The sequence below is a fragment of the Panthera onca genome, chromosome D3 (assembly GCF_046562875.1).
Source record: "Panthera onca isolate mPanOnc1 chromosome D3, mPanOnc1 haplotype 2, whole genome shotgun sequence".
Classification (NCBI taxonomy): Eukaryota; Metazoa; Chordata; class Mammalia; order Carnivora; family Felidae; genus Panthera; species Panthera onca.
The window spans coordinates 85,439,893-85,466,745 of record NC_138350.1 but is presented as its reverse complement, the minus strand read 5'-3'; the positions used below and the strand labels follow the sequence as shown (position 1 = coordinate 85,466,745).

Sequence of the window (26,853 nt, the reverse complement as noted above, 5' to 3'; positions counted from 1 at the left end):
TCTTTCTGCGCCTTTCATTCGGATCTGTAGCCTCCGGGTCCCCCGACTTTAGTCACCTCAGAGTGCGAGCGCCCGTCCGCTCTCTCCGCCTCTTGACCAAGTTGGCTTTGGACGCCTTGGGGATGAAGGGGTTACTGCAGGCTATTGTCAGTTCATCCCCCTTTTCTCCTAATGCTCCCAAAGCCCTGATTCTTTGCTGCCGGGGGGGCAGGGGGTGGGTGGGGATGGAATTCACTGAAGGTTGTAGGAGCCCGTGAGAGTGGATGATGCTATGTTACATCTAATGTCTTGTAGGATCCCCGGTCAGTAGGTTGTTGGACACATCTGCTGTGTCCCTTTGTCCCTCTTACCTCTCTACCTGCTCCTGTACTAACCTTACCCAATCCTGACCACACACACACCATGTATGTATGTGTATGTGTATATATATAGCATTAATACAAATAATGTTTTGACATTTGGTCAATAAGCACTTAGTGATTCCTTACATCATAAATCACATATCTGACAACTGGACTGCATTCTGTATCATCTATTTCCATCTGTTGGAAAGTTGTGGCACAGGTGTGCGACAGGGCTCTATTCTCAGCATGTCCCGTGAGGCTCAGTGCGCGTTTGTGGCCCAGGGTGGTTGAGGGGCCACGTGATATCAATGAATGCAAGGCCAACAGCAAAATGTGGTGGTTTCTGGAACTGGAAAGACCTGAGGTGAATCTGGATTCTTGCTGTTCTTATTGAAGTGAAATCCGTACATCCTAAAATTTAAGGGCACAATTGAGTGGCATTTAGTACATTCACCATGTGCTGCAAATACTGTCTTTATCAAGTTCTAACACATTTTTATCATCCCTGAAGAAAACCCCATACCTTATGCCGTCACTCCCCATTTCCTCTCCTTTAAGCCCCAGACAATCATCAATCTGGTTTCTTTCTTTACAAATTTACCTATTCTGGGTATTTTATATAAATGTAATCTTGTAATTTGAGCCTCTTTGTATCTGCCTTCTTTCACTTAGCATGATGTTCTCAAGGTTCATTCATGTCACAACAGGAATCAGTATTTCATTCCTTTTCATGACTGGGTAATATTCCATTGTGTGGATATACCACAATTAGCTTATCCATTCTTCTGTTGCAGGACATTTGGGTCGTTTCCACTTTCTGGCTTTTGTGAATAGAGTTGCTATGAAGTTTGGTGTACAAGTATTTGGGTACTTGTTTTCTGTTTTTTGGGGGGCATAAACCCAGGCGTGAAATTGCTGGGTCATACGGTTATTGTGTTTTAACTTTTTGAGGAACAGGCAAACTGTTTTCCACGGCAGCTGCGCCATTTTACATGCCTACCAGCTGTGCACAGGGAGCTCACCGCTCTACATCCTTGTCGACACTATTATTTTCCTTAGTTTTGATTATAACCATCCTAGTGGGTGGAATGTGGTACCTCTGCGGTTTTCATCTGCATTTTTCTAATGACTTGTGACGCTGAGCATCTTTTCATGTGTTTGTCGTCGGCTTCTGTATCCTCTTTGGAGAAATGTGTATTCAAGTTTTTGCCCGTTCTTAAATTGGGTTCTTTGTCTTTTTGTTGTTGAGTTGTAAGAGTCTTTTATATATTCTGGATCGTAGACCCTCATCAGAAGTATGATTTGCAGAAATTTTTTCCCATTCTTTAGGTTGTCTTTTCACGTTATTAATAGTAAGAGATACTAAGTATTTTGAACGGGATAGACCATGCAGTGTCTGTCGCGAGATCATTCTAGGTACTGTGTGTGTGTGTGAAGGGACACAGGTCTGTGGCAGCAGCACTTGGTGGGTGCAACAGGGGAGCAGTTAGGAGGACACTTTCTTGAGGGCTTCGGGAATTCTCGGGACTGGGTCTAACTTAGGTTTTATAGCTTTATTTTCTGTCAGTACCTATCAAGAGGAAGTTCTGTAATTAATATTTGATAGATGGAATTAATTTTCTTGACTCAGATATAAATCCTCAATGCTCTTGCCATCTCAATCCATTCTCCAGAGGCATCCGGGCTATCTTTCAAAAATGCAAAACTGTCCACATCACTTCCCTCTACAAGATATTTAGTGACTCTGTGTTGCTGTCAGAGTTGTGATTATTTATGCCCTAGACATGCGTCCTAGGGACTGTGCTTGGTGCTGGAGTTACAGATGTAAGCTGGATGCCGTGGCTTCTGATGGCCAGGTTTGAACTCCTCCCTGGGTGTCCAAGATACGTTCAGTCTAGACCTGACATAGTTTTTGTCCCTTTCCCACCCCCTAGACCACAGTCACACCATTTCCTGAAAATGTCCTATGTTGTCACACCTTTATCTCCTTCTCCTCCTTCTCTACTTATAAAGTGTGAGGTTGGAAAGCCCAGAACTGGTGCTTTTTTTTTTTTTCCCCTATGAAACCTTTCTGAATCTATTAGAATGAATTGTTCCCTCTCTGGGCTGTCATAAAACTTGTTCAAATTTGACTTCTATAGAATTATCAGGTTTTATTATAATAGACTACCTCTGCAATCTGTCTGAGCCAATATATTACTGTGTGACTTGAGGGCAGAGACCAAGTCTTTCTCATACTTGCATTTCCAGGGTCTAAGCAGGGTACCTGGCACAGCTCCCTAATATTTTGGACAGATTGGTTTTTCTTTTTTTTTAATTACTTGCAAAACAGAGATACCTCACCTGACTTCATCGCACAGCTGTTATGGGTGCAAATAATACTGTAGATGTGAAAGGTTTTGGCAAATAGAATGCTATGCAAATATAAGGTGGCAGTACACAGTACTATATGTATTCAGCAGAGTTTTGTGCTGCTGATTTCTTGCTTCTTGAAAAAGTTCCCACGTGAGATACTCATGCTGAGCAGTGGACACCTACTGATAGACTTTGGGACTGAACCAGAGGTTCAGAGTTGACCTTAGGCAACATGGTCTTTACTCATTCATGCTTCCCCTTCTTGCCAATTCTTACCCACCTTCTATTTTGACCCTCATCAGGGCTAAATGCATTCATATAACTCCTCTCATTATAGAGGCAATAATGCATTTTTTTTTGATACTGACATGGATGATAGGTTCCTAACAAGTCCTTAAGAAACCAAACTGATATTTTACATGAAAGGGAAGGGAACAATGATGAACTTAAAAACTCAGTCACATTTTGATATTGTACAGAATTCTATAAGATGTAACCCTTGGGGAAAACTGGGTCAAGCCTACCTGGATCCTCTCTGTACTATCTTTGCAAATTACTGTGACTCTATAACGATTTGAAAATAAAAAGTTAAAAAAAAAACACCCACAGTGGTAGATTTGTGTCTCTCCTGAGCCACGATACTTTTGTATCTTTAGGGCCTTCCGTGGTCCCTTCGTCACCTCCGAAGCAAATGCCCGAGGTCAAAGAAGAGGTAGAAGTGAAGGGAAGGCCAAACCCAGCAGCAGTCCACACGGGTGGAGCCTTCTAGCTTCTGGAGCCCGAGGCCCCTCCCCCTGCCCTCAGTCTCTGCTCCAATGTCAAGTTCTCAGTAAAGACTTCCTGGGCCTTCCTGTCTAAAGGGTAACACTCCCACCCGCCTTGGCTTATCCCCACTTTCCTGCTTTGTTTTCCCTCATGCACTCACCACCTATAACTTACATATTCTACTTTTTTATTTCAGTTTCTGTCTCCTCCCACTAGAATGTAAGTTCCATGATGGCAAGGACTTTTTTTTTTTTTTTTTTTTTTTAATTTACTGTTGTATCCTTATTGCCTAGAGCAGAGTTTGGGAAAGAGAAAGCCCTCAGCCACTCTCTGATTTGTTCAATGAATGAATCTTTGTAGAAATTAAAAGCTTGAAAATAAGCTATTTCCCCGAGAGAGAAGTGATTCAAATCTGCTCATCCCTTGTGCGAGAGCAAACCTGACTTTGAAGCTAAGACCTTTTTCCTGTGTTACACTTCAGAAAAAGAAGACACTAGTGATAATATCTGAGAGGAAGGAAGCAGTGTATCGTGCTGGGCCTCTGCCTGTAACATTATAAAAATTGTCTTTTTTTTTTAATAGACCAGTCTCCCAAACGGTTTCCAGAGATGGATTATCTTGCTTTCTTCTTGGCTCTTGTTCACATATACAGAGGTAAAGATAATGTCTTCATTTAAAAAATTTACTTCTTTTTTAGTCTTATAGCATGGCATGTTTAGAATTTATAATGCTCTTTATTCGGCTCAGATAATTTCTCACTTGGTTCAGGAAACCTACAAGTTAAGTTAGAAACTGTTAGCCATTTGCTATCTTGCTAGGTCTTAGAAAGCTTAGAATAAGCTTTAGGGATCTATTTGGTGTTTTAATCATCAAGCCTAACTGAATAAATGTGATGTTGTGTGTTTCAGCTCTATGTGAAGAGATGTTCTGGGACACGACTGTTAAACTGGCTGAGAATATGAGTCTAGAATGTGTGTACTCATCACTGGACACCTTAACCCAGATGGAGTGGTTCAAGATCAATACCACGGACAGAGAGTCCATAGCCATATTCAGCCCTGCCTATGGTGTGATTATAAGAACACCCTATGCTGATAGGGTTTACTTCTTAAATTCTACCATGGCTGCTAATGATATGACCCTGACCTTCCATAATGTCTCTGAGGCTGATGTTGGCTACTACTCCTGTTTACTTCATACTTTCCCATATGGGCATTGGGAAAAGGTGATCCGGGTGGTTGCATCAGGTAAGTGGACATTTTATTTACCCATTTACCCATCTACAGCATTTGATTCCTAAAGCCCAAGTAGAAGCTATGAAATGCTTTATCATGTTTTCATGGTATTTTCCAATTTCACTTCTAGATCTTACGATATCGTTGCTCTAAAGAAATTCTGTGAATTAATTTCATCTTTGTTCATGTGCTATCATTTCTGAGTAGAATAAAACCTCACAGATTTGGGTGTATTCGGGGGAAAGCTCAGGTTTGTACTGTCTCAGCCATGACTCAAGCCTAGATTTAACTGATGTTGGCAACGTTTGGGTTCGGCAGCCGGGCACCTCCCCTTCTGCACGTCTTTCCAGCAATGGGATGCGGCTTCCTTCCACCAGGCACTCCGAGCTGGCTTCAAACCCTTTCTGTAACACCAAATCTAGACTTATTAGTGAATCTGAGCAGAGTTCATACGCTGGCGTCATTTTTAGCTTCATGCAAATTCCACAAGAGAGGACCCGTCAGAAATTGTGAAGTGTCATTTCAGAAAGAATCGAACGATCTCTTGGATATTTTCTGCTGTGTCTGTCAGGGTCTGTGGTTTGGTGCGTGGTGAGTTGATCCTTCGAGTAATAGCCACATGGATTGGGTGTGCTATATGAGAAAAACGTGGGTTTCCTAGCCTTTGCTTTCTATATGACCTTATGTTAGCTGTTCGATCCCTCTGAATCTCAGGCTTCTGAATAGCAAACTGAGTTAATAATACCATTCTCTTTGTTGAATGCCTTAGGGTTCATATGGTTAAAGAACTTGGCCTATGGTAGTCAGGGAATGGTAGGTATTATTATTGTAACTATGATTATTTCCTGTGTTTTTGATACAAAATAACTATGAAATTTTCAGATGCCAGCAATAGTCTAGGGAAGGAAATAGTTTGGAACTCTGTGTTTCTTGTCTGGGGCCTCTAAAATTATATCCCAAGTGGACATTCAGCAGAACACATTATGTGACATCTGCTAGAGTGCTTTCTTTTTAAGGGATGCATATTACAAAAGAACAATTTATGATATTGTGTAAAGGATAGCAAATGGTCGGAAGGTAAGAAAATTTCCCATGTGATAGTTTTTTTTCTCTGTAGCTGTAGCTAAGCTTAAAAATGGTTTCGTGTGCACAAGTGAAGCTTACAGAGTGTCTATTAGCAAAATCTCTTTAGTGAAAGACTTGCCACTGAACTCCTCATTCGCTTAGCAGTCAGGTGTGAAGTCCTGCCAGCCAGTTTTTAGTGCATCCACCACTTTTGATGAGCAATGAGAGAGTTGGAGTAGCTCTACTCTTAAAGGAAAGGGAGCTACTGGGTACCCGGCTGGAGCCACCGAGGCCAGAACGAGATGGGATCCCCCCACCCTGCGTGTGGCAAGCTTTTGCAGTTCGGGTCCCAGATCAGGTATTCCAATTTCTGTCAAGGAATAATCAATGCAAAACAGGTAGACTAGAGGCGCCCGGGTGGCTCAATCGGTTAAGTGTCTGACTTCGGCTCAGGTCGTGATCTCAGGGTTTGTGAGTTCGAGCCCCGCATCGGGCTCACTGCTGTCAGCACAGAGCCTGCTTCGGATCCTCTGTCTCTCCCTCTCTCTCTCTGCCCCTCCCCTGCTCTCTCTCTCTCTTGCTCTCAAAAGTAAATAAACATTAAAACAGAAAAAGGTAGAACAATGGTCACCAAGCACGGGGAGGTGGGGAAATAGGGAGCAGTTGTCAGAGGATACCAAGTTGCAGGTACGTAGGACAACTCCACCTAGAGATCTAAGGTGCCCATGAAGATGGCAGTTAATAATATTGGACTGAATACTGGACATTTCCTAAGAGAGTAGATTTCAGGTGCTCTCACCACAGAAAATGGTAACTGTGAGAAGATACGTAAATTAGTTTGATTATAGCAGTCGTTGCATGCTGTTCACATATGTTCATCCAATCACTGTGTCGTGTGCCTTAAATATATAGAATAGTAATTTGAAAAGAAAAACACCAACAGCCAGTTTGGCCTCTTCTGAAAGTTTAGGACAGAGGCTAGAGCTCAGATGTGGAGAACTAAGTTGTGATTGCCAGACCAAGATAGGGTTTTTAGTGTCTGTCATGTGTGAACAGTTTCGGCAATACTTTTCCTCCTTTTATCATCCAGATATATCGCTCCTGCTATTTTTGTGAGGTTAGGAAAAGGCAGGTCTTTGCCTTCTCGGGCTTTTTCAAACATAATGCTAGGATTCTCAGTCAATCACTGGTGAAAGAAAGGAGTACCCACCTATCCACCTGGTTGAATTCTTCATGATGGTTTCCTTTTTTTTTTTTAATGTTTATTTATTTTGAGAGAGAGAGAGGCAGGGAGGGAGGGAGAGAGAGAATGAGAGAGAATGAGGGATAGAGAGAGAGAGAGAGAGAGAGAGAGAAGCACAAGCAGGGGAAGGGCAGAGAGAGAGAGAATCCCGAGCAGGCCGTCAGCATGGAGCTCAACACGGGGCTTGAAATCATGAATCATGAGATTCATGACCTGAGCTGAAATCAAGAGTCGGATGCTTAACCGACTGAGCCACCCAGGTGTCCCTTCATTTTTTTAAAACTAAAAATGATAGTGAATTTAAAAAATATAGTAGCCGTATTTCAAAGTTAACCTTATATGTACTTAAAGTCTTCCGTGTGTGTTTTATTAACATCGTATCAGGACCTACAAGTATTGCACACATGTGTAATATAAAGAGAGAGTTGATGATCTACCTAACAATACAAGGTTGGACTTGGAATACAGAAATCCCAATTTGTATAATAGGTTGTAAGAACTTCAAAAGGATAAAGGAATTGAACCACATGCTTTCTTTAAAAAAAATTTTTTTTAAATGTTTGTCTATTTTTGAGAGAGACAGAGTGCAGCAGGGGAGGGGCAGAGCGAGAGGGAGACACAGAACCGGAAGCAGGCTCCAGGCTCTGAGCTGTCAGCACAGAGCCCGACGCGGGGCTTGAACTCACAAGCTTCGATATCATGACCTGAGTGGAAGTCGGATGCTTAACCAACCAAGTGAGCCACCCAGGCGCCCCCAACCACATGCTTTGTATATATACTAATTTCTTCTCTTTGCTGATCGCTTGCTGTCTATGAGGAATTTGGCCGATATCTTCTCATTTAACCCCACTGCACACTTGGATGTGGACATAACCTTGATTTTACAGGCGGGGACTTGAAAGGTGGTGAGGTCTAATATCTGCCCAAGTTCTCAGACTTTGTAGTGTCCCACTGGATAAAGTTGTAGTGAGAGGACAGAAGATGATGGTGTGGGGGGGTCATGGAGCCCTCTGGGCCCTCCAATGAGGAGACATCAACCATGGTACATCCTTGCTGCCCCAGCCCCCACTAGGGGCTTTCAGCCCAGAGCTGAAGAGCAAATTGGACATCTTATCTGGATAAATGGTACTGTTAATGCCAATTTGTGTTAAAATGTGTGTTAACTTCACAACCAGCATTTCTCAACTGGTAACCGACTGAGAGAATTTAATGGTAAGAATGGCTGTATTTATTTTACTGCTTCAAGGGAAAAGATGCTGAGGTGGCTGGGGAGGTAACCTTTCGAAGGCATGCCTTTCACAGCAGAGTTGGTGGTGGAGGTGGGATCAAGCAGAAAATCGCTGCACGCCGTGTGTCTCTGGCCTCGCTGGTCCGTTCAAGAGAATGTAGTTACATTTATGGAAATGCCCCCCCCCAGAGGGTGGCCCTCCCCCAGTATTCCACCACCTAACTTTCATTGGGTGCCTCCTGGGTAGGAAACAAATGCCCTCTCCTTTAATGCTCATGAGACACCATGGCAGAGGTCGTGTGTTCCCGTCATGCAGCCGGAGAAAGTGCGGCTCCGGGTCACTCACCACCTCGAGGTTGCTGAGCATCAGGTGGAAGCAGCTGATGTCTGTGAGGTGCCAGGAATGAGACGAGAAGGAGCTTGAGTCCAGCAGGGTGATGAAGAGGCTCAAGAATCAAGTGCCGGGCCCTGACGACTTGGAAGGATTTTTTTGTAAGAGAGAGAGACGGGTGAGAGAAGGAGGAAAAATGGAGAGGGGGGTATCTTAGGAGTGCTGACAGTACGGAGATGGCACCGGGGGAGTTGAACACCCAGGTAGGAAGAGGGCAGGCAGCTATTTGACCAAGCACAGAGCCCCAGCGGGAGGTTGCTCCCGCGCTGGGCTGGCCACCCCTCACTGCCGCGAGACGTAGGCTAGAGGAAGAAACAGGGATGCCCACACCAGCAAAGGGGCTCAGCGTGTGATGCGCTGGGGTCCCAAGGAAGGTTTTGTCCCATAGGTTCTAAGTTGAAAAAGAGACTTGAAGCCCCCGGAGCAGCAGAATGTCAGGCAGAGCCCAGGAAGTTTGGTCAGCCCAGGTCTTGCTGTGCCTAAGGGAGTCTGAACTTCATTCTGTAATGTAGACCATGGGAAGCTACTGAACATTTTTCACAGGGAGACACATAATAAAACAGTTCTTTTTTTTTTTTTTTTTCACCACCTGCAAGATTAAGTTAGTTGTAGCTTCTAGGAGGGGAGGAGTGTAAGGTCAGGTGAACAAGTAGTATTCTACTGATTGGAACACTTATCCATTGCCAGTAGGAGTGTAAATTAGTACATCTATTGTATTATGAGTGCTGGTAATATTCAGGTTCTCCTGAGAAACAGAACCGACAGGATGCGTATGTAGATAGAGATTTTTTGACATGGAATTGGCTCCTGTGATTATGGAGACTGGCAAGACGGAGTCCGCAGGGTGGGCCAGCAGGCTGGGGCACCAGGAGAGAGAATAGCATGGATGAAGTCAGAAGGCAGTCTGCTGGAGATTTCCCTCTTACCTGGGGAAGTGAGTCTTTATGTCCTATTCAGGCCTTCAACTGATTGGATGATGCCCACCCACATTATAAAAGGGCATCTGTTTACTCAGAGTTCACCAATTTAAACGTTAATCTCATCCCAAAACACCCTACAAATTAACGTATGAAATTTACTATCACATCTACTTCAGAAAATGATACAGCATTAGCTAAAGAATCCCATGTCCTATGATCTGATAATTTCACTCTGTTAGATGTCCTAGGGATTGTCCACATACAGGAGAGATGCCTGCAATGTTTGTAGTGGCAGTGATTGTAATAGCAAAAAAAAGTGCATGATCACTATACTAAATTCACCAACGGAGATGAATCTTGGGAATATCTTGTTGAAAAAACAAGCAAGTAACAGCAAGTTACATAAGATACGATTTCTTTCCTGTAAAGTTTAGAAACATGCAAAAATGAACAAAATGTTACTTACAGATATAAACATGCATGGTAGTGCTGTAAGGAAAAGCAGAACTCAAAAACATGGACAGCAAGGGGCAGAACTGGTAAGGGCCACACAGGTCTTCAAAATTCAGAGTTAAGAGGTTTTTCTTACACAGGTGTTTTATTTCGCACTTCTCTCAAAAATTTTTTTGGAAATTTCTTTATATCTATTGAATTTCTAATATAAACAGTAAAAAAGGATGCGATTGCAATTTTTAAACAGTTCAAAGATAATTAAGTTACGGAGGAGATCCTCATTCTGATTTGGCATGGAGGTCAGGAAGAGGGAAAACAATGTTTCCAAATTTTTATGATTGAGGGACTGAAAAATAATCATTTCTTTAAAAAGATGGGGAATTAGGAGACCGACTTTGCTTGGAAGAGGGGGAAAAGGTCTAGTTTCAGATGCACAGAGTTGTAAAGTAGGCTGTGACCAGCTAACAGTTGAAATCATGGAATGGCAAACCAGAAGGAAGCTTCGGATTGAAAATACCAATTTTGGAGTCATTTGGATGCTCAGCCGGCACATGTGAAGAAGACGGTGACTGAAGCAAGTCCTAATGGTTGCCATGGCTTTCAGGGCTGACCACGTTGAAGTGAGGGGAAGCATTCATGCTAAGAATAGAGTGGCCATGGGGAGAGGAAGGAAAGGAGGGGCAGGGAGAAGGGAGATGCCAGGTAGGTGAATTATTGTGCAAGCACAGCACAGGTTTAACTGCCTTCGTTCGCATTTATAGGCGGGGTTCATTTTCTAGTGCTTAGTGTTGGCTGTATCCCCTGGTTTTCACTCTGACTTCCCACGCTCCAGCCCCTATCTCAACTTGGGCACAGAGATGTGCCTTACTCTCTCCTTTTAAGGGTTACACTTTTTCCTGGGCTATGGAGACTCCCTGTGTGTCGCCCACGCTGTCTTCAAAGGCTCTGTCTCTACTCTCTTCAAGGCCAGGTGTCCACTCAGGACCTCGAAGCTGACAGAACAGCCACACTTGTCTTGCATTCTCACATAATGTTTCAGCTAGCGGCGCTAGAGGGGAGAAGGGGCTCTTTTAATACTGGGGACTCCAGAACCCATGGCAGTACCAAGAAATTCCTAATGTGAGGGATTCTAAAGACCATGCCAGCCTCTATTCTGATTGGCCTTAGGCTGACCCAGAATCATCATCAATATATATTTCCTCTGGCTACTTGTCTGTTTTCTAACGTTGGGGTGATGTCAGGTTTTAATTTTATTTACAGCTGGAAAGGGGAAGTGCCCCAGACTTGGCTTGTGTGAATGTGTGTGCTGACTTGTGGGACTGAGTTTATTTATTCTTCAGCTCACACATCAAGTCTTTATTGAGAACCTACTATACTCGTGTTAATGTCTGTGGTTTAGAAGCCAGAAAGACATGGACCTCAGCTCTAAGTAGTATGCAGAGTACTAGGGGAGATAAAAGCTATGTTTGGCAAATTAAAGAGTGAGTGCCAATGTAGTTCAGAAGATAGAATTTACTTTTTGCCAGGAAATTCAGGATAGAGTCCCTGAAAAGGGAGCATCTGAAGTTAACCTTGAAGGCGTTAAGTTAGAATATTTGAACATGGAGGTAGGAGGAATAACATTTCAGGAAAACTGTTTTAAATATTATCTACAAAATAGATATCTTTGGCTCTACTTTGACTACTTTGCAAGGTAGTTTTCATTTTCTGAAAAAGACTCTAACAGCAATACCAGCAACAATAACAGTAACAGCCAAACCTTTCAAATTGAACCAACATGATCGACTCTGATCAATAATTAGCACAGTTTATTCTGATTTACAATTTGTGGCTTGGTTTATTTCCACATGTTGACTTAATGCTTCAAAAGGCTTAGGAACCTACATATATGATGCAATTATATTTTATAGCCTATCCTAAGATATTTGCACACTTGGATTTCAGCTTTGGTTTTATCGATCCCAAATTCAGGAGGCAGGAAGAAAATGTATGAAAGCAGCACTGTCTTGTTTATTAGTGACAGGTGCAGAGTGGTAGAGGGAAGCCTTGGTCTGAAGGTTACTTTTGCTTGTCAAAGAAGGTTCCAGACAGGGCTGAGCAGGCCACGGGAGGAGAGGCTTTCTTGCTCTCCTGTGACAAGGGTCACCAGTGCTTGCCAGCATGTTTTGTCCTAGAGTGGACTGTGAATTCTCCCAGAGAGCTTTGCCCATCAAATGCATGTCTATCACTTTGAAGCTGGTGGTTTTGTTTTGTTTTTTTAATGGGATGGAGAAATTAAAAAAAAAAGTTTCAAATCTACTCCTTAAAGAATTAAGACATGAAGTCTCTCAAGGTACATTCTTACAAGCTCAGAAATCAATTATGGAAGTTTTCTTGGATACATGTACACACACACACACACACACACACACATAGGGAATAAAAAATGTTTCTATAAACTGTTACATTTCAGCAGTTTTTCATTTAGGAAAGAAAAAAAATATATTCAATGGTACCTGTAAGAAATAGTCAACTGATGAAACAGAAACATTTTAAAGGCTTAGAAATCTCCCTCCTTAATAAAATAAAATAAAATAAAATAAAATAAAATAAAATAAAATAAAACAGAACATAGAGAAGCAGATGATAAAGAACATTTTTAAGACTCGCAAAAGCAATTTATGGTCGCTGAACTTCTCAAGGGTGAAATTAATGGGAATCTGAAAGTGGAATACTTACCGGAACCCATGCCGACGTTGTTTTTGTTGATTTTCTTTCCATTTGTTAAGCCAGGGAAGACCATGCTTGGGAGCACATATCACTATCCGATGCAACTTGGGCTTCTGGGGAAAAGCTCTGTATCAAAAATCAAAAAGAGAGGGGTGGGGGGAAAGGTAGGGTGGAAGAAAAACCAAACCCTGAAAACAAGACAATGCTGGATTGATAAACAATTAGATTTGACAATTGAATGGCTGAAAAAGTGTAAGACACAGGCCCAGGTGCACATTTGGGGTTTGTGAGAACACTGTCTTCTGTTTGTCCATCTCAACGCAGAGGCCTCTCTCCTCCTCTGCCCAGTCTTTTAATTTTATTTTTATCTTAGAGAGAGAGTGAGAGCATGCGAGAGAGCACACGAGTGAGGGAGAAGGGCAGAGAGAAGGGGGAAGGGGAGAGAGAATCGCAAGCAAGGCTTCATGCTCAGTACAGAGCCTGACACAGCGCTCGATCCCGTGACCCTGGGATCATGACCTGAGCCAAAATCAAGAGTCGGGCACTCAACCGGCTGAGCCACCCGGGTGCCCCTGCATGCCTGGTCTTTGACACGTGTCCTCTGTGGCAACGTCCAGAAGAAAACTTTTACTCTAGGCATACTGGAAAATGTACTCAGGCAATCCAGAACAGGGGAGTGAAACTGGCTGTGATCTTCTCAGCTGTTTATGACATCAACCCCACCCTTCTTTGGGTAGATATTTTTATTTCCAAGATGACCGTAGGGCAGGGGTGGGTATTTGGCTGAACTGCCTGAAGGGAATGAGCTACAGCTGAAGTTTAGGAACAACTTTGCCCCGCGGCTCTCGAAGACTTTATTAGTGGAGGTGGAGGTTGTTTAGGGCTCTGGTTCCCCTTCTTTAACTTCCAGCGATCTGGACAGCTCTCCCCTGTCTACCACAACTGCTGGCTCCCCAGCGCCCAAGGCGGTGCCACTTCAGTATCTGGACCGCGTTTCCTCTTCAGAGTGGGTGCCGGTGGGTGTGGGTGCCGGTGTCGGGCGGGGACTGTGGTTCATGTGTAAGAGCTGTCCAAGTAACTGGAACACTCTCAGCCCACACATGTTGGTCGAGACTCGTCCCCTGCCCTGAACCATCTCAGCTTCTGTATTCTTTCTTAAAATTCCTCTCATCGAAGGTTGAAGGCCATAGAAATCAAGCCTTGTTCTCCAGCACTTTCTCCCTGAAACTTCTCTAGGATTAGCGGGTTTGTGTCAGTGAACCTTCCAAGAGACCTTACGGGAATTTGCCCGTTGACAGATCATAGTACGTACCGACTGAGAGGAAAATGATATTTTTGCATCTCGTAAGATAAAAATGTTGGATTTTTAGATATTTAAAAACAAAACAAAAAGAAAAGAGGTCCAGGAAAAGGAAGAAGAGTAAAACTCTGAACTGAGCAGAGGCTTGGGGGCTCCTCTGTCTTTCCCTGTGAGCGAATGCTAACCTGTGCCAGGTTTTTTGTTTTGTTTTTTTGTTTCTTTTTTTTTGAGCATTGAGAAAAGAACACTGGGTTTCCAAGCTATGCTCTCTGTTGCAGGTTTTTGTTTTTGTTTGGTTTTATAGGATTGGGGGTTGCAGGCAGGATGGCTTTTCCTTTCCTAGGAGAAAATTTGTGAAGACGTTTAAGGTTTTGAAACCATTAAGAATTTTAAGACTATCAAGTCAATCCTTCAGGGATCAGTGCAAAATTACTCCCCCAGGCAATATCTCTTCCACTTACTCCACCATAGTTTTAATTAAATAACTCAGCTGATGGGGCTTTTGGCACTTCCCATGAGAGATCATTCACATTCCAATAAATCTCACTGTGAGAAAATTTCCCCTGACTTCAGCTATTTAACCAACTCACATTTTCAAAAGCAGTCTTCTTCACAATGTGCCCAGAGAGAAAGGCCCCTGTCCCATTGAAGATTCTTACAAAAAGCTTTCTAAGGATGGAGCTCTGATATGTAATATTCACATTTAATAGTGCTGTAAATAGCTCACATGCGTCATACCTGCTGATTTTAGTTGGATGATGATTGTGGCCAATACGAATGAAGTCTGGACATGAGTTCTGTGAGCATTTATGTGCACCACTTAGCTGGGAGAATACTTAAGAAACGTAATGTTCTCATTTCAGCAGACCAGCTCTTAAGAACATGTTTGTCCCCTTTCTTGGCAGGCAACATGAAATGCTGCATGCTACCAACACTGACATCTCCAGAATAGTTTAGGGAAGGAGTGTGTGTGTGTGTGTGTGTGTGTGTGTGTGTGTGTGTGTATTCTTTGTGTATAGGATAGTTTCCTTCCTGGCATATAAAGAACCCAAACCTTCAGAAAGTTTTAGGTCATCCACTTAATTCATTCCACTAATGGATAGAGTACATTTACTTCTTTTTAAACTGGATGCTACAATTGGAAGCATATCATTTTTCATCTGAAGAATAGCCAAGGAATTCAACTAGTATCTCTGAGACATTAGAGTGTGTCCCCAGATGAGACCATTATGTCTGTCCCATTGGCTTATGACATCATAGGTCTCAAAATATCTCTTTATGGTATTACAAGAAACACAGTTGCTCATGTAAATAAGTAAATAAAGAACATTTATTTAACAGTTAAATACTATGTTACTTCGATTTTTCTTAAATCCTAGAAATGGTTCCTAAAAGAATAAACATTAAATGAGATGGAAAAATTTATAGTTGCTGGCATTGTGTTTGAGTTGATACAGTTTTTGAATTTTTATTCTTAACACCAATCTGACTTACGTTTTCAGTGAAAATAGCAGAGTTGAAGCAAAGGGCAAATTATTAAAATTTGTTGCTCATATGACACTTTGAGATATTAAAATCTCTGTTATTGGATGAATATTTGATGATGGTAGTTTTAAAAATTGTGTAAACCCTTTCTAAATCTATTTAATAGAGATTTACTGTATGCTATGAGGAGAAGAAATGAGTAAGGTCTTTGTTTTTGAGACACTTATAACCTAACAGGGGAAGTATGTATATACATTACGGTGACTCAGTCACCCTAATGCAATGTGGAACTTGTTAAGTGGCATAGAACAATGTTTAGGGAGTTGAGAGGTGGCAGAGATGACTGCCAGTTTGGGGGTACCATGAAAGCATCTGCACCAGACTGGAAATCCAGGTATGATTCTGGAAGGATAATATGCCATAAAAATCATCACATAATGAAAATGGTGTTTGCATTTGGAGCATACGAAAAATGCTTTTGGCCACAGGCTTAGGGCAAGGAAAGTTCAGGTTTTGGACTTCACTTGGTGGCTAGTAAAGTTTTCAAGTAGTGGAAGGCATATGTCAGTCATGATTGCAGTCATGATTTGGAACCATTACTCTAGCAACTGCATATGGGATGATTTAGAGGCAGGAAAAAAGCAAAAGGAAAGGCTAGAAAATAGGCAAGACAGAGAGAAAGGGATCCTGCAGTCCTGACATAAAACAGGGACACCACCAGCAGTGTATGGCCAACCAATGAAATCTTCACAACCACCCCCCCCGCCCCAATGCCTCAAGTTCCATCTTCCCATGGCCTGTCTCTTTCATTCAATAAATATTTATTGGATGTCCACTATGTGCTGGGGGCTGTGTGGGATTGAGGGGACATAGGGGGAATGTTCTAGTCTCTGAAATCAAGGCTCATGTAGAATGCCACGTGATGCTTCCTACAAGGCAGGTGCATAGGACAGGTGTTGGTGGTGTCAGGATGGTGGTGGAGCTGGTATGTGTGTGTTAGAAGATGGCAGTTGACAGGGAAAGGGGGTCCTTCAGGAGGCTTCAGAGGGCAAAAGATGCTTGAGCTTACTCATGAGGGAAGATGAGAAACTTCTAGGTTGATGAATGGTTGTGCTGTTAGCAGGGTGGCATTCTTGCTTGAGGGAAACCATGCTAATGGCTCAAAAAAAAGTGAGACTGGTGTGCTAGGGAACTAGAGGATGCTGAGTAAAATGGGTGTGTAAATTTGTTGAAATTGGCAGTGGAGCCAGGTGATGAGTTAGGAGGGGCAGATAGCAGAGACAGAGAATTTGAGGTATGATCAGCAAGGGCTCCAGATTGTGGCTGACTTGGAATTATATTTGCCTAACAAGACCTCATTATTATTTAGGATGCATTTTCCTTGAAGTGGGGTTGGGGTGAGAGCTAAAGTCCCCTAGTTGCATTTTGATGTCACTACTGCCACCATTTTAAGGTGTTTTGACTTTATTCTTTAGGTAATGGGGAGCCATTAGGTGAATGGTTTGCAATCTAGCAAGAGAACCCGAGAGGATTCTAAGGGGGGACTGGAAGCAAGGCAAAAGAGAGGAGAGACTAGTAGGGAGGCTGTTATGGGCTGAGCTGTGTCCCCCAGATTCATATGTTGAAGTCCAGACTCTCAGTGCCTCAGAATGTGACTATATTTGGAAATGGGGTCTTCAAAGAGGTAACTGAATTAAAATGAGGTCATTAGAGTGGGTCCCAACCTAATGTGATTGGTATCCTTGGAAGGAGAGAAGATTAGGAGACAGACACACCCAGAGGCAAGAGCATGTGAAGACACAGGGAGAAAAGGGCCATCTGCAGGCCAAGGAGAGCAGCCTCACAGAATCAACCCTGCCAACATCTTGGTCTTGGACTTCCAGATATATGTTGCTGAAGCCCCCCAGTCTGTGAGCAAACAAATACAGAGGCCGTAGTAATAGGTCAGACCAGAGAGGAAGAGGAATTCAACTAAGGCAGTGGTATTGGGGATGACGCAAAGAGGGGATATATTCTTCCAATGAAATTTTCATTATTTTCATTGACCCCCTCCCAAAGATTCAGAATTTATATTTAAAAACTACTACAGTGGCCAGGACTTTGGCTCAGAAATTGCTGGAGCCCTGTTCCCCTTGCCTGCTTGGTTTATTAGGACTTTGTTCATTAGCCACTTCTGGTTCTCGCAGTCTTTCTACACTCATTTGTTCTTCTCGATACACACCCTTATCATCTCCTCCAGAATTGGCACACGTAGTTTTTCTATCATCTATGCCTGATATTCTAATATCGAAGTGGCTCTATTTCTACCATTTTTTTTTTCCTGCTGCCTATTATCCATCTCATCCCTTTACATTCTTATGCTCTTGGTTCGCTTTGACTATGTGCTGCTCATAGCTCTTTATACACCATTTCCGGGAGTTCTCTGAGACTAGAATGAAGCGGTCTTCATTCACAGAGGAGGTGAGTCCTGGTGTTAGAGTAGGCAGTTAGGTTCTAACAGGGTACCTGGAGGTCAGCAACGAGGAAGTCATGGTCAGCTATCAGGAAAGTCAGAGACCTACCCTGGCAGCATACTGCAAGAAGCTGGATCAAACCAGATAGGCCCAAGATGGCGGGTTCTCTGACAGGAAATCCCTGACCAAATCAGAAGAACAAGCTAGGAACTTTGCTTCTCACCCCGAGGATTAATCTTCTGCCCCCTGGTTAACAACTGTCAATAAAAGATAGAAACCCAACCCCCTGGGCGTGCAGTTCACTCCTTCTCCTGAGCTCACCTGCTCTCATATCCCACGAGTGTACTTTTCACTTTTATCAGCTTCTCCTGCTTGTGTGACTCATCCGCTGTGCTGTGTATCTGCCCTTGAATTCCTTCTCATGACAAGACCAAACACCTTCAGTGACTCCTTTGACTCTGGCTAGGTTGAGGCCCCAGAGGCCAGGGTCTTCACAGGTCATCCAAGGACACTGGATTGCTTTAAATTTGGGCTCTTTGGAGAACCAATGCTCTAGGAATTAAGATTAAAGATCCACATGGGAACTGACTTTGTTTACAACTCTACTCAAGGATTTTCCTTCTTTGTTTTTGTCTCCCCGAGGTGCAGGTGGGGTCAGGTTTACTTCTAGTTCATTTGTGCCCTGAGACATCTCAACAGGAAGAGGGGCTTCTCTTCACTTCCCCACCTCAGGTAGACCCTGTGCTGTGTTGTGGGAGGCTCGATATCAGAGTTCAAGTTTGCTTAGCTTGACAAAGTGTGTCCAGGGCAAAAGTGGCTGCTTCCAGGTTCTTATTTCTCACTGTAGTTTGTCCTATTGATTCCTATGTTGTCAGATATTTGATGCTTATAGTATTTTTCAAATAGTTCATCCTACATATTTAGTTGTTTTTAATAGGAATTGTAGTGTTAATAATGGAGCCTGATATTTCATTAGAAATGGAAGTATCCACATTTCTAAAACATAAATCTACTCTTTCCCATCTGGAAAGATCACCAAATCTGCCTCTCATTTGAGTCAATAATCCCACTTCTCAAAAATATGAGTCATCCTTTATACTTTCTTTTCTCTCCTTCCTCACATCTCAGTGACTCAACTTTCAAAATAAGTGTATTATTAAGTACTATAAAGTATTATAAAGTACTATTATCTCTCACCTCTCTCTATGTTTTTAAAAAAATTATTCATCATCTAGGTGTTTTTACCTGAAAGTCTGATCTGAGTAACACAGCCCATCATCTTCCTAGAAATACAATATCTGTTGCCCTAGTTTTTTGGACTCTCTTCTGGACCTGGCAGAACTGTGCTTCCAGTTGTCTGGTGCTTTGAGTGCAGTGAAGAGGTGCCTGACCTCCTTCCTTCCTACGTCCAGATGCAGAGGGAGACAGTCTTCTCAGGCTCCAGGTCCTGGGAATCGGCTCAGACAACAGACTGTAGAGCAGGAGAGTTGAGAACTGGATAGGATTTCATTATAGACTGGGAGTTGTGTAAGAAGTAGAAGAAGGATTCAAGAATGGTACCAAGTCTTTACTTGGGGTCCTGGGTGGCTAGTGATGTCACTTACTGAATGGGGGAGAATGAGGTGAGAAAAAGGTCTGGAGTGACATCCGAGGGGGCTCTCTAGTAGACAGGAGGGTTTTTGAGTCAGAGCCCAAGAAAGCAACTGTGTTGGGGATGTAAACATGGTGAAGTTGTAGGTGTACATGAGTGCGCACGGAGAGTGTTGGCTAATGATCTTTCACATACATGACCAGTGATCGTTGAATGCTCATTACTTGGCAGCTCTGGGCAGGGTTCTAAAGGCTTTACATGGATTCTTTCATTTACTCCTCACAGTACAGAGTGATATAAAGACAGAATCATAAAAATAAAACAAAGTGAGGTACAAACCATGGCGAGTGTAAGGAGGCAAAGCACTTAGCACATAAGGGTGACTTGGTAACACGGCCTTATGTGTACGTGAGAAATGAGGGGTGGAAGGGGCATTATTAGACCCCAAGATGCCTCACTGTCCACACCAGAGTTTGCAAATTAGTGGCCCCAGAGACTCAGCCCATCTGACCAGGAGGTTTTCTGGAAATTGAAAATACTCATAAACATCTGGATGAACCATCAATATTGACCTGAATTTTCTGTTCAGCAGCATTTTCTAGGCTGAGTCGCAGCTGCCTTTTGGCGGCTCCTGCATTCTCGAGTTCCTCACAATCCCTACTCTTCCCTACTGTTATACCTTCTGGCTTCAGGAGTTTCTGTTGTCTTCCTGGACCCTGCAAATTTGCAACCCTCATCTACTCCTTACTCCGATTAAAAATGCTATTCAGGGCCGTCTAAACTCTGGTCCTGGCACACATTCCCAACTTGTCCCTTTGTGTATTCTTCTTTCAGCCAAACTGGGTTAAGTTTTAGTTCCATCGGCATCTTCCATATTCCTGAACCTGGTGTCTCTGCTTGTGCCTTTTCTCCCGTTAAGTGCTCTCTCACTCCATATGCTGCTTATTCTTCAAGGATCAGCTAAAGAAACCTTGTCTCATGCCTAAAATGAGAAACAGTCTCTCCTCTCTACTCCCCCAGAAGTGTGTGTGGCTACCTTTCAAGTGGAGATAAGTTGTTTTTCTTGTATTCCGCCTGGTGGTTACCATGTCAGTTTCTCCACTGACCACCCTCCCTCCCCAGACCCTCAGTTGAAGACAGGTCATATGCCATTGCCCTCCCCATGATCCCAACGGTATTGGGCATTAAGTGCTCTGCTGTAAGAGACTTGGCACCATAAGAGAGCAAAAGAACAGGGATAAAGGGAGGGAAGTGATACTTTCATAAAAAATCATCAGCATTAACCACTAATTAGTACTTGGAAAGCAACTAATTCCAGATACAATTAGGTGAAACAGAACAAGCCCTTATGAGTACCTTGCAGGAAGTGTAAAGTGCTTTCCTGACTAGTAACAGATGTATAGCCCATCACGTGTAAAGCATAGCTTGAAGTATTTGGGGGGTATAGATTTATTTCTCTAGATAGTTTAATTATTTATACGTAACTTCATTCTAAAAAATAAGTATAGCAGGACTTTTTCCCTAAATATACTCTTCCCATGGGGAATTAATTGAAATGTAGCTACCACTTTTCCTCATAGTTCATAGCTTATTGGGACACCTTGGTCATCGATCCCACTCATTTGTTACTTCATCACCCAGGATGGTGTCATGTGGTTTGAAAGGTTTTGTTGTGGATACGTTTGCCCAGTATTTATGAATATTCAGAGTATAGCACATCCATGTTCATGGAAACATTATTCTCAAGAGCCCGAAGGTGGAAACAACCCAGGTTTCCACCAAGGGATGAAGGGATCCACAAAATGTTGTACATAACATAGTGGACTATGATCTAGCCTCAAAAAGGAACGAAAAGTCCTACACATGCGACAACATGGATGAACCTTGAGGACATTATTCTAAGTGAAATAAGCCAGTCACAGAAGTATAAACACTGTATGATTCCTTTTATATGAGGCACCGAGAGTCATCAGATTCATAGAAACGGAAAGCAGAAGGGTGGTGGTCAGGAAGTTGGGGCCGGGGAATGGAGAGTTGTGTGATGGACATAGAATTTCTATTTCCCAAGATGAAAAGAGTTCTGGAGATTGGTTGTGCAATGATATGCACAGACTTAACACTACCAAGGTGTGCACTTAAAAATGGCTAAAATGGTAAATTTTATGTTATGTATATTGTGCCAAAAATAAAAATTTGACATCTATATAAATATGTATAAAATAGTGACTTTAGTCACAGGCTTAATTCATGGGAGATTTCACTGTTAACAATTTTCTATTTAGAGAAATTCCTGCTATCAATTTGTCTTCATGGCAGTAAGAAAAAAGATGTTTTTGTTGACAGAGAACTTTGAGTTCTGGTTCTGCCCTTCTAACTAGTCTTGAACCATTTGGAAAGTCCCTTCATTGTCTGAGCTTCAGTCTACTCATATATAGAGTGGGAATAATAATACGCCCCTCGGGGGCAGGCTTGAGAATGAATGGGGTAATGTATGCAAGGGTCGATGTATGTGCCTAGCACATGGCAGGGGCTCAGGATGTGGTGGTCCTCTTGAGTTCCCTTTCCACCTTCCTTAAGGCACTGGACATTCTCACTCAGTGTTAAACTTGAGGAGTATTTCCACAAACACATATTAAGCAGCTACCACTTGCCAGGCACTCCATTAGGAACTGGCGAGTGAAATGATATTTCTCCTGTCCACGTCTCTCATATAAACTAGTAGGGGAGAGAAGTAGATATTACATCACAGTATGAAAAATGCTCTGATGGGGAGACTTGCCCACAGGCGGCTATTAGAGCCCTTGGGATGAGCATTGTCATCCTCATTGTTCAACTTGGAGAGGGAGGCACGGCACCTGACGCTAAAGGAGGAACAGGAATTGGCCCCAGAAGCAGGGTAGCCGTGTCCTCTGCCTCAGGAATAGCATGCTGCACGGGTCCAGAGCAAAGAGAGTGCATGGTGTATCTGAAATGGGAGGCTGTTATCCTGAAAGGTAAGGTACGACGGGTGAAAGTGGAGAGGCAAGCAGGGGCCAAACACTGAGTGGTGTTCTGCCAGGGACTGCAAGATATTGGCAGGTTTGATAGGAGAGAGAGATCAGACTGATTGCACATGGAAAGTGGTTGGTATGGAGCAAGACTGGAGGGAGGTTGGGCGGAGGTGCTTTTACTAGAGCAAGCAGGAGCAAACTGTCATTGGACTAGGATAGGGCACTGGGGACGGGTGGCACATGTTTGAGAGATACTGAGAAGGTAGAGTTGACAAGATTCAGCAACTGACTGGATGAGTGGGTAAGGGAAGACAAGTTAAAAATGGCACTGGTTTCTAAAGAGTGGGGAGAATGGGAAGGAGCCACTTTGGAGAAGGGAAGATGGCCCTGGGGTGTGTGTGACTAGGAAGTGAAGAAAAACTATTGAACACCTAAATAAGTTATGTCCATTCGTTCTCCTTTGCCACAAGATGTATCTACTTAGGATATTCTAGGAGGTGAGTTCTTTTTCTTTGCATTGCCCATCCTAGTCTATACCTGGTGACGCACCAGGTGCTTGTATCGGTACCTGCCCCCCGTTTTCTAGACAGGAGCGAGTCTCAGTGACTTTCATGCTTTACCTACCTAGGGCCCCCTTTTTGGAGGTGCCATTGGACAGATACCTGTCCTGAAGGAGAGCAGCCATTTGTAAATAGCAGATGCACATTTTGTCAAACAAGTGGGCTTGTGGTTACCTGCATAGCAACTTGGGTACAGCTTCCTCTTCCTCATGAGATAATTTTGTCCAGGTCCGGGTTAAGTATTCATCATTTCTTCAAAGTCACATGTTGCTTGTCTATTCTAATAGAAACATTTGGAAATTCCCTTATAGTTTCCTTTCTAAAGACAGAGCCAAATCACTCCTTAGATGTCCTTGTCATTCGCTCTTTTCATTCTCTGAAACACTTTTGTTGTGGATGCTGTTTCCAAATGCTGTAAGTTTCTCTCACTCGCTTTCTCTCTTTGATGTATTTAAAAACTTTTCAGCATTTATTTTGGAGTCCTTTGCAAGATGTTTTTCAAATACTCTTTTGGCCTAGTTACTTATTTGTACCTCTGGGCTTTCTCACTCTCCCCAGCTGAAGGGTCTTTTGTGTTTTTTTTGGTGATACCTTCATCCGACCCTGGCCCTTTGACTGTGCCAGCGTAGCCATGAGGGTTTTATTTTAAGCACCTAGCCTTTTAGATCTGCAGCATATATTTTCCCTGGACTTTCAAAAAGGTGTTTTTCAGAAGTCTTGGGGTTTCTTTTGGGATTTTTACCTTTTCAACTGTATCTTTTATTTTTTTTAACCAGAATATTTGCATTTTATTGTTGTTTCCATTTGTAATTATGCAAGATTTCCAATGATTTTTTTTGACATTGCTTTCTAGTTACAATTGCCTTTAGTTATTTTGCTCATGAAAGGTGCCTCAAAGTGCATAACATATGTGTCTATGCCATTCTACAGTGCAATAATTTCAACACAGTTTTATTTCTTGGGGATTCAAGAACCAGTTGTACGTGTAATCCAAATGTAGCGGGTCCACAGCTTTTTTAGAGGGGGAATTCACGATTGAGTACAGACAAATTTAAGGAGTGCACTGGTTTAATTTTTCAGTATGCTCCATTTTACATGTTTTCCTCTTAATTTTACAGTATTTGCTAGAAGGTCTCCAGAGCAACCCAAGATGCTAGTGTCCACCTTATACAAACTTGAAATATCTGTAGCAGTTGTGTCTTTAGACATGATTTCTGTGTATGCCGTCCTTTATAAATGATAGTGTATCTGGGGCGCCTGGGTGGCTCAGTCGGTTGAGCGTCCGACTTCAGCTCAGGTCACGATCTCGCGGTCCGTGAGTTCGAGCCCCGCGTCGGGCTCTGGGCTGATGGCTTGGAGCCTGGAGCCTGCTTCTGATTCTGTGTCTCCCTCTCTCTCTGCCCCTCCCCCGTTCATGCTCTGTCTCTCTCTGTCTCAAAAAAAAAAAAAAAAAAAAGTTAAAAAAAATTTTTTTAAAAAATAAATGATAGTGTATCTACCCTCTAGAAATACATGTTTTTAGTCTGATGGCACAATACTCCATTGGTTTTTATTGATGAGTCTCTTTCCACCCTGAATCAGATGTGTCACTTCTATCAAGCCTGTCCCTTTCTTGCACGTTTTCCATCAATCTACTTAGTTTTTTAGGCCTCTCGGATTTGTGGGGGTGCAGTTACAGATTTCTGTTGGTCAGTTCCCAGATACGGAGTGTGAGAGAGACTTCACTAGGAAAGAGCAAATTTTTGAAGGGCAGAGCTGATGGGACAAGATGGCATAAAAGGTAATCACTTCTTTCTTAAGTTAATTATTTTGAGAAAGGCAGAGATAGCATAAGTGAGGCAGAGAGAGGGAGAGAGAGAATCCCAAGCAGGCTCTGTGCTGCCAGCACATAGCCCAGTGTGGGGTTTATACTCATGAAAGCACGAGATCATGACCTGAGCCGAAACCAAGAGTCAGACGCTTAACCAACTGAGCCACCCGGGCGCCCCGAAGGGAGACACTTTGTAGCAGTTGGCTGAGAGGAGAGTTGGGCAGTCATGTGCTGGGCGGGGTTCTCATCAGTCAAAACCCCGTTCCCCTGATTTCCCTGCCCTGCCTCCTCCAGCCTCGTTTTCCATAGCCCGACCCTTCTCTCCAACACGATGTTTTATTGTGCTCTCTCATGACCATATTTCCTCCTCGGTGACACTCAGTTGGACACGGCTTTTGCCACTTTAAACCTGTGCAGGGTGGACTTGGGTGGGCCGTGGGGGGCTCTGCTCACAGGCATGTTTTAGCACTACATGGCCTCCAAATGGCCTGGGTCTGTTTCCTGGCTTTATTCCTTGGATTAGTAGAGAGAGGACTCTAAGATTCTGTTGAATCAAACAGTGGGCACTTCAACACGAATTGTTCCTTTTACCCTACTCTGGGTTTAGTAAGGCCTTTCTTCTTGACACTGAAATTATCTTTTATCCCATGATATGTCTCTGTCCTGTAGTGAAAAATACAATTCATCGTTCTTACTTAGACTAAACATTTTGCACCAGATTTGCTGTATCTCCAGTGCTCTTGCAAAAACCTCTGAACATTTATTTTTCCAGCTTTATATATACCTTCGTGCTCCAATTAGTAAGTAGTAACTGGCCATTTATTATGGGGAATTTCTGATGTTTGACATAATTGGTCATAATGGGTAATAAAAACCGAGGGTTCTCAGTCTTCCCTTACGTGTTTATACAAAGACAGAGATGGGATCTTGTTTTTCAGTTACACATACGCACACATACACTCCACCCCATCCAAACGAAAACAAAAAACATGCCACACCATCCAAACGAAAACAAAAAACCTGGAGAAAAGGAGTCTCTAGGGTAATAAGGGAATAATAGGGAATACCGTGGAAGCAGATTATGCCAAAAAGCACTCGATAAAGTTTGGAGCGTGAGGGTCCAATAACGTTTGTGTCTTACACTGTGATTGACAATTACTTAAATTGACTAATGAGCAGACAGGTCACATAAGATCATATTCAAAAGATAAGGTAAAGCGAGGAAGGTTTCATGAGTCTCCCCACCAGGCACACGTTATGTCTGATGGGTCCACAGTGGCTCAGCCTGGAGGGGGCATTGCCGGCTTCTTAATGAAGTTGGGGTGGGAAGGTGAAAGGATCGGTGTCCTCCTATATAATGTGCTAAGAAGCCTCCCTGCCCCAGAGATGCTCACAGTCTAGGGGCACAGCAAGACGTGTGACTTCTCACAGAGATGTCCGGAGTGGAGAACAACAAGGTGAAAACTGGACCTTTGCGGCCAAGTTGGAGAAGGCTTCAGAAGATCGCCTTCCCGGAGGTCTTCAGGGTGAATATGAGTTTCAGGGATCCCAGCAGGCAGAACAGTCCGCACAAAGACACGGAGGAGGGGATGTGAGTGGCGAACACACGGGGCCTTGTGGCCCGGTGAGGGTGGACATCACAGGTCGTGGATGGACGTGGTGATGGGGTGATGAGGGCACAGAGAGGTTGCAGCAGCGTGTGTTTGCGAGAAGCCCACGGAGCCGGACGGCTTGTGGCGCAGAGGGTCACGGTCAGACTTACAGCTCCAATTCCCATACTCTCTGCATGAAGACTGAATGCATTTTAAGACAGCGGCGACTGGTTGTATGTGTTTGGAGAAAGGAAGGGCAAGCACACACAGCTGGTTTTCCCTGCAAGCGAGACGACGTTTTCGTGTAAAGGGCTCCAGAATTAGCAGTTGGGAGCGGTCAGGGAAGCAGCCGTGAGGTGCTGGA

The 26,853-nt window shown here is 43.2% G+C and overlaps 1 protein-coding gene across 5 annotated transcripts in view; it reads left to right on the top strand.

Annotated features, from left to right (window-relative positions):
- Positions 1–26,853, top strand: part of CD226 (CD226 molecule) — a 90,383-nt gene that overhangs the window by 9,625 nt on the left and 53,905 nt on the right. For all 5 annotated transcript variants that reach the window (XM_078435155.2, XM_078435154.2, XM_078435153.2 and 2 more), the window contains 2 exons: positions 4,047–4,118; positions 4,373–4,711. In XM_078435155.2, the coding sequence (XP_078291281.1) occupies positions 4,073–4,118; positions 4,373–4,711 (385 nt within the window). In that variant the 5' untranslated portion in view covers positions 4,047–4,072. The remainder of the gene's footprint in view (positions 1–4,046; positions 4,119–4,372; positions 4,712–26,853) is intronic.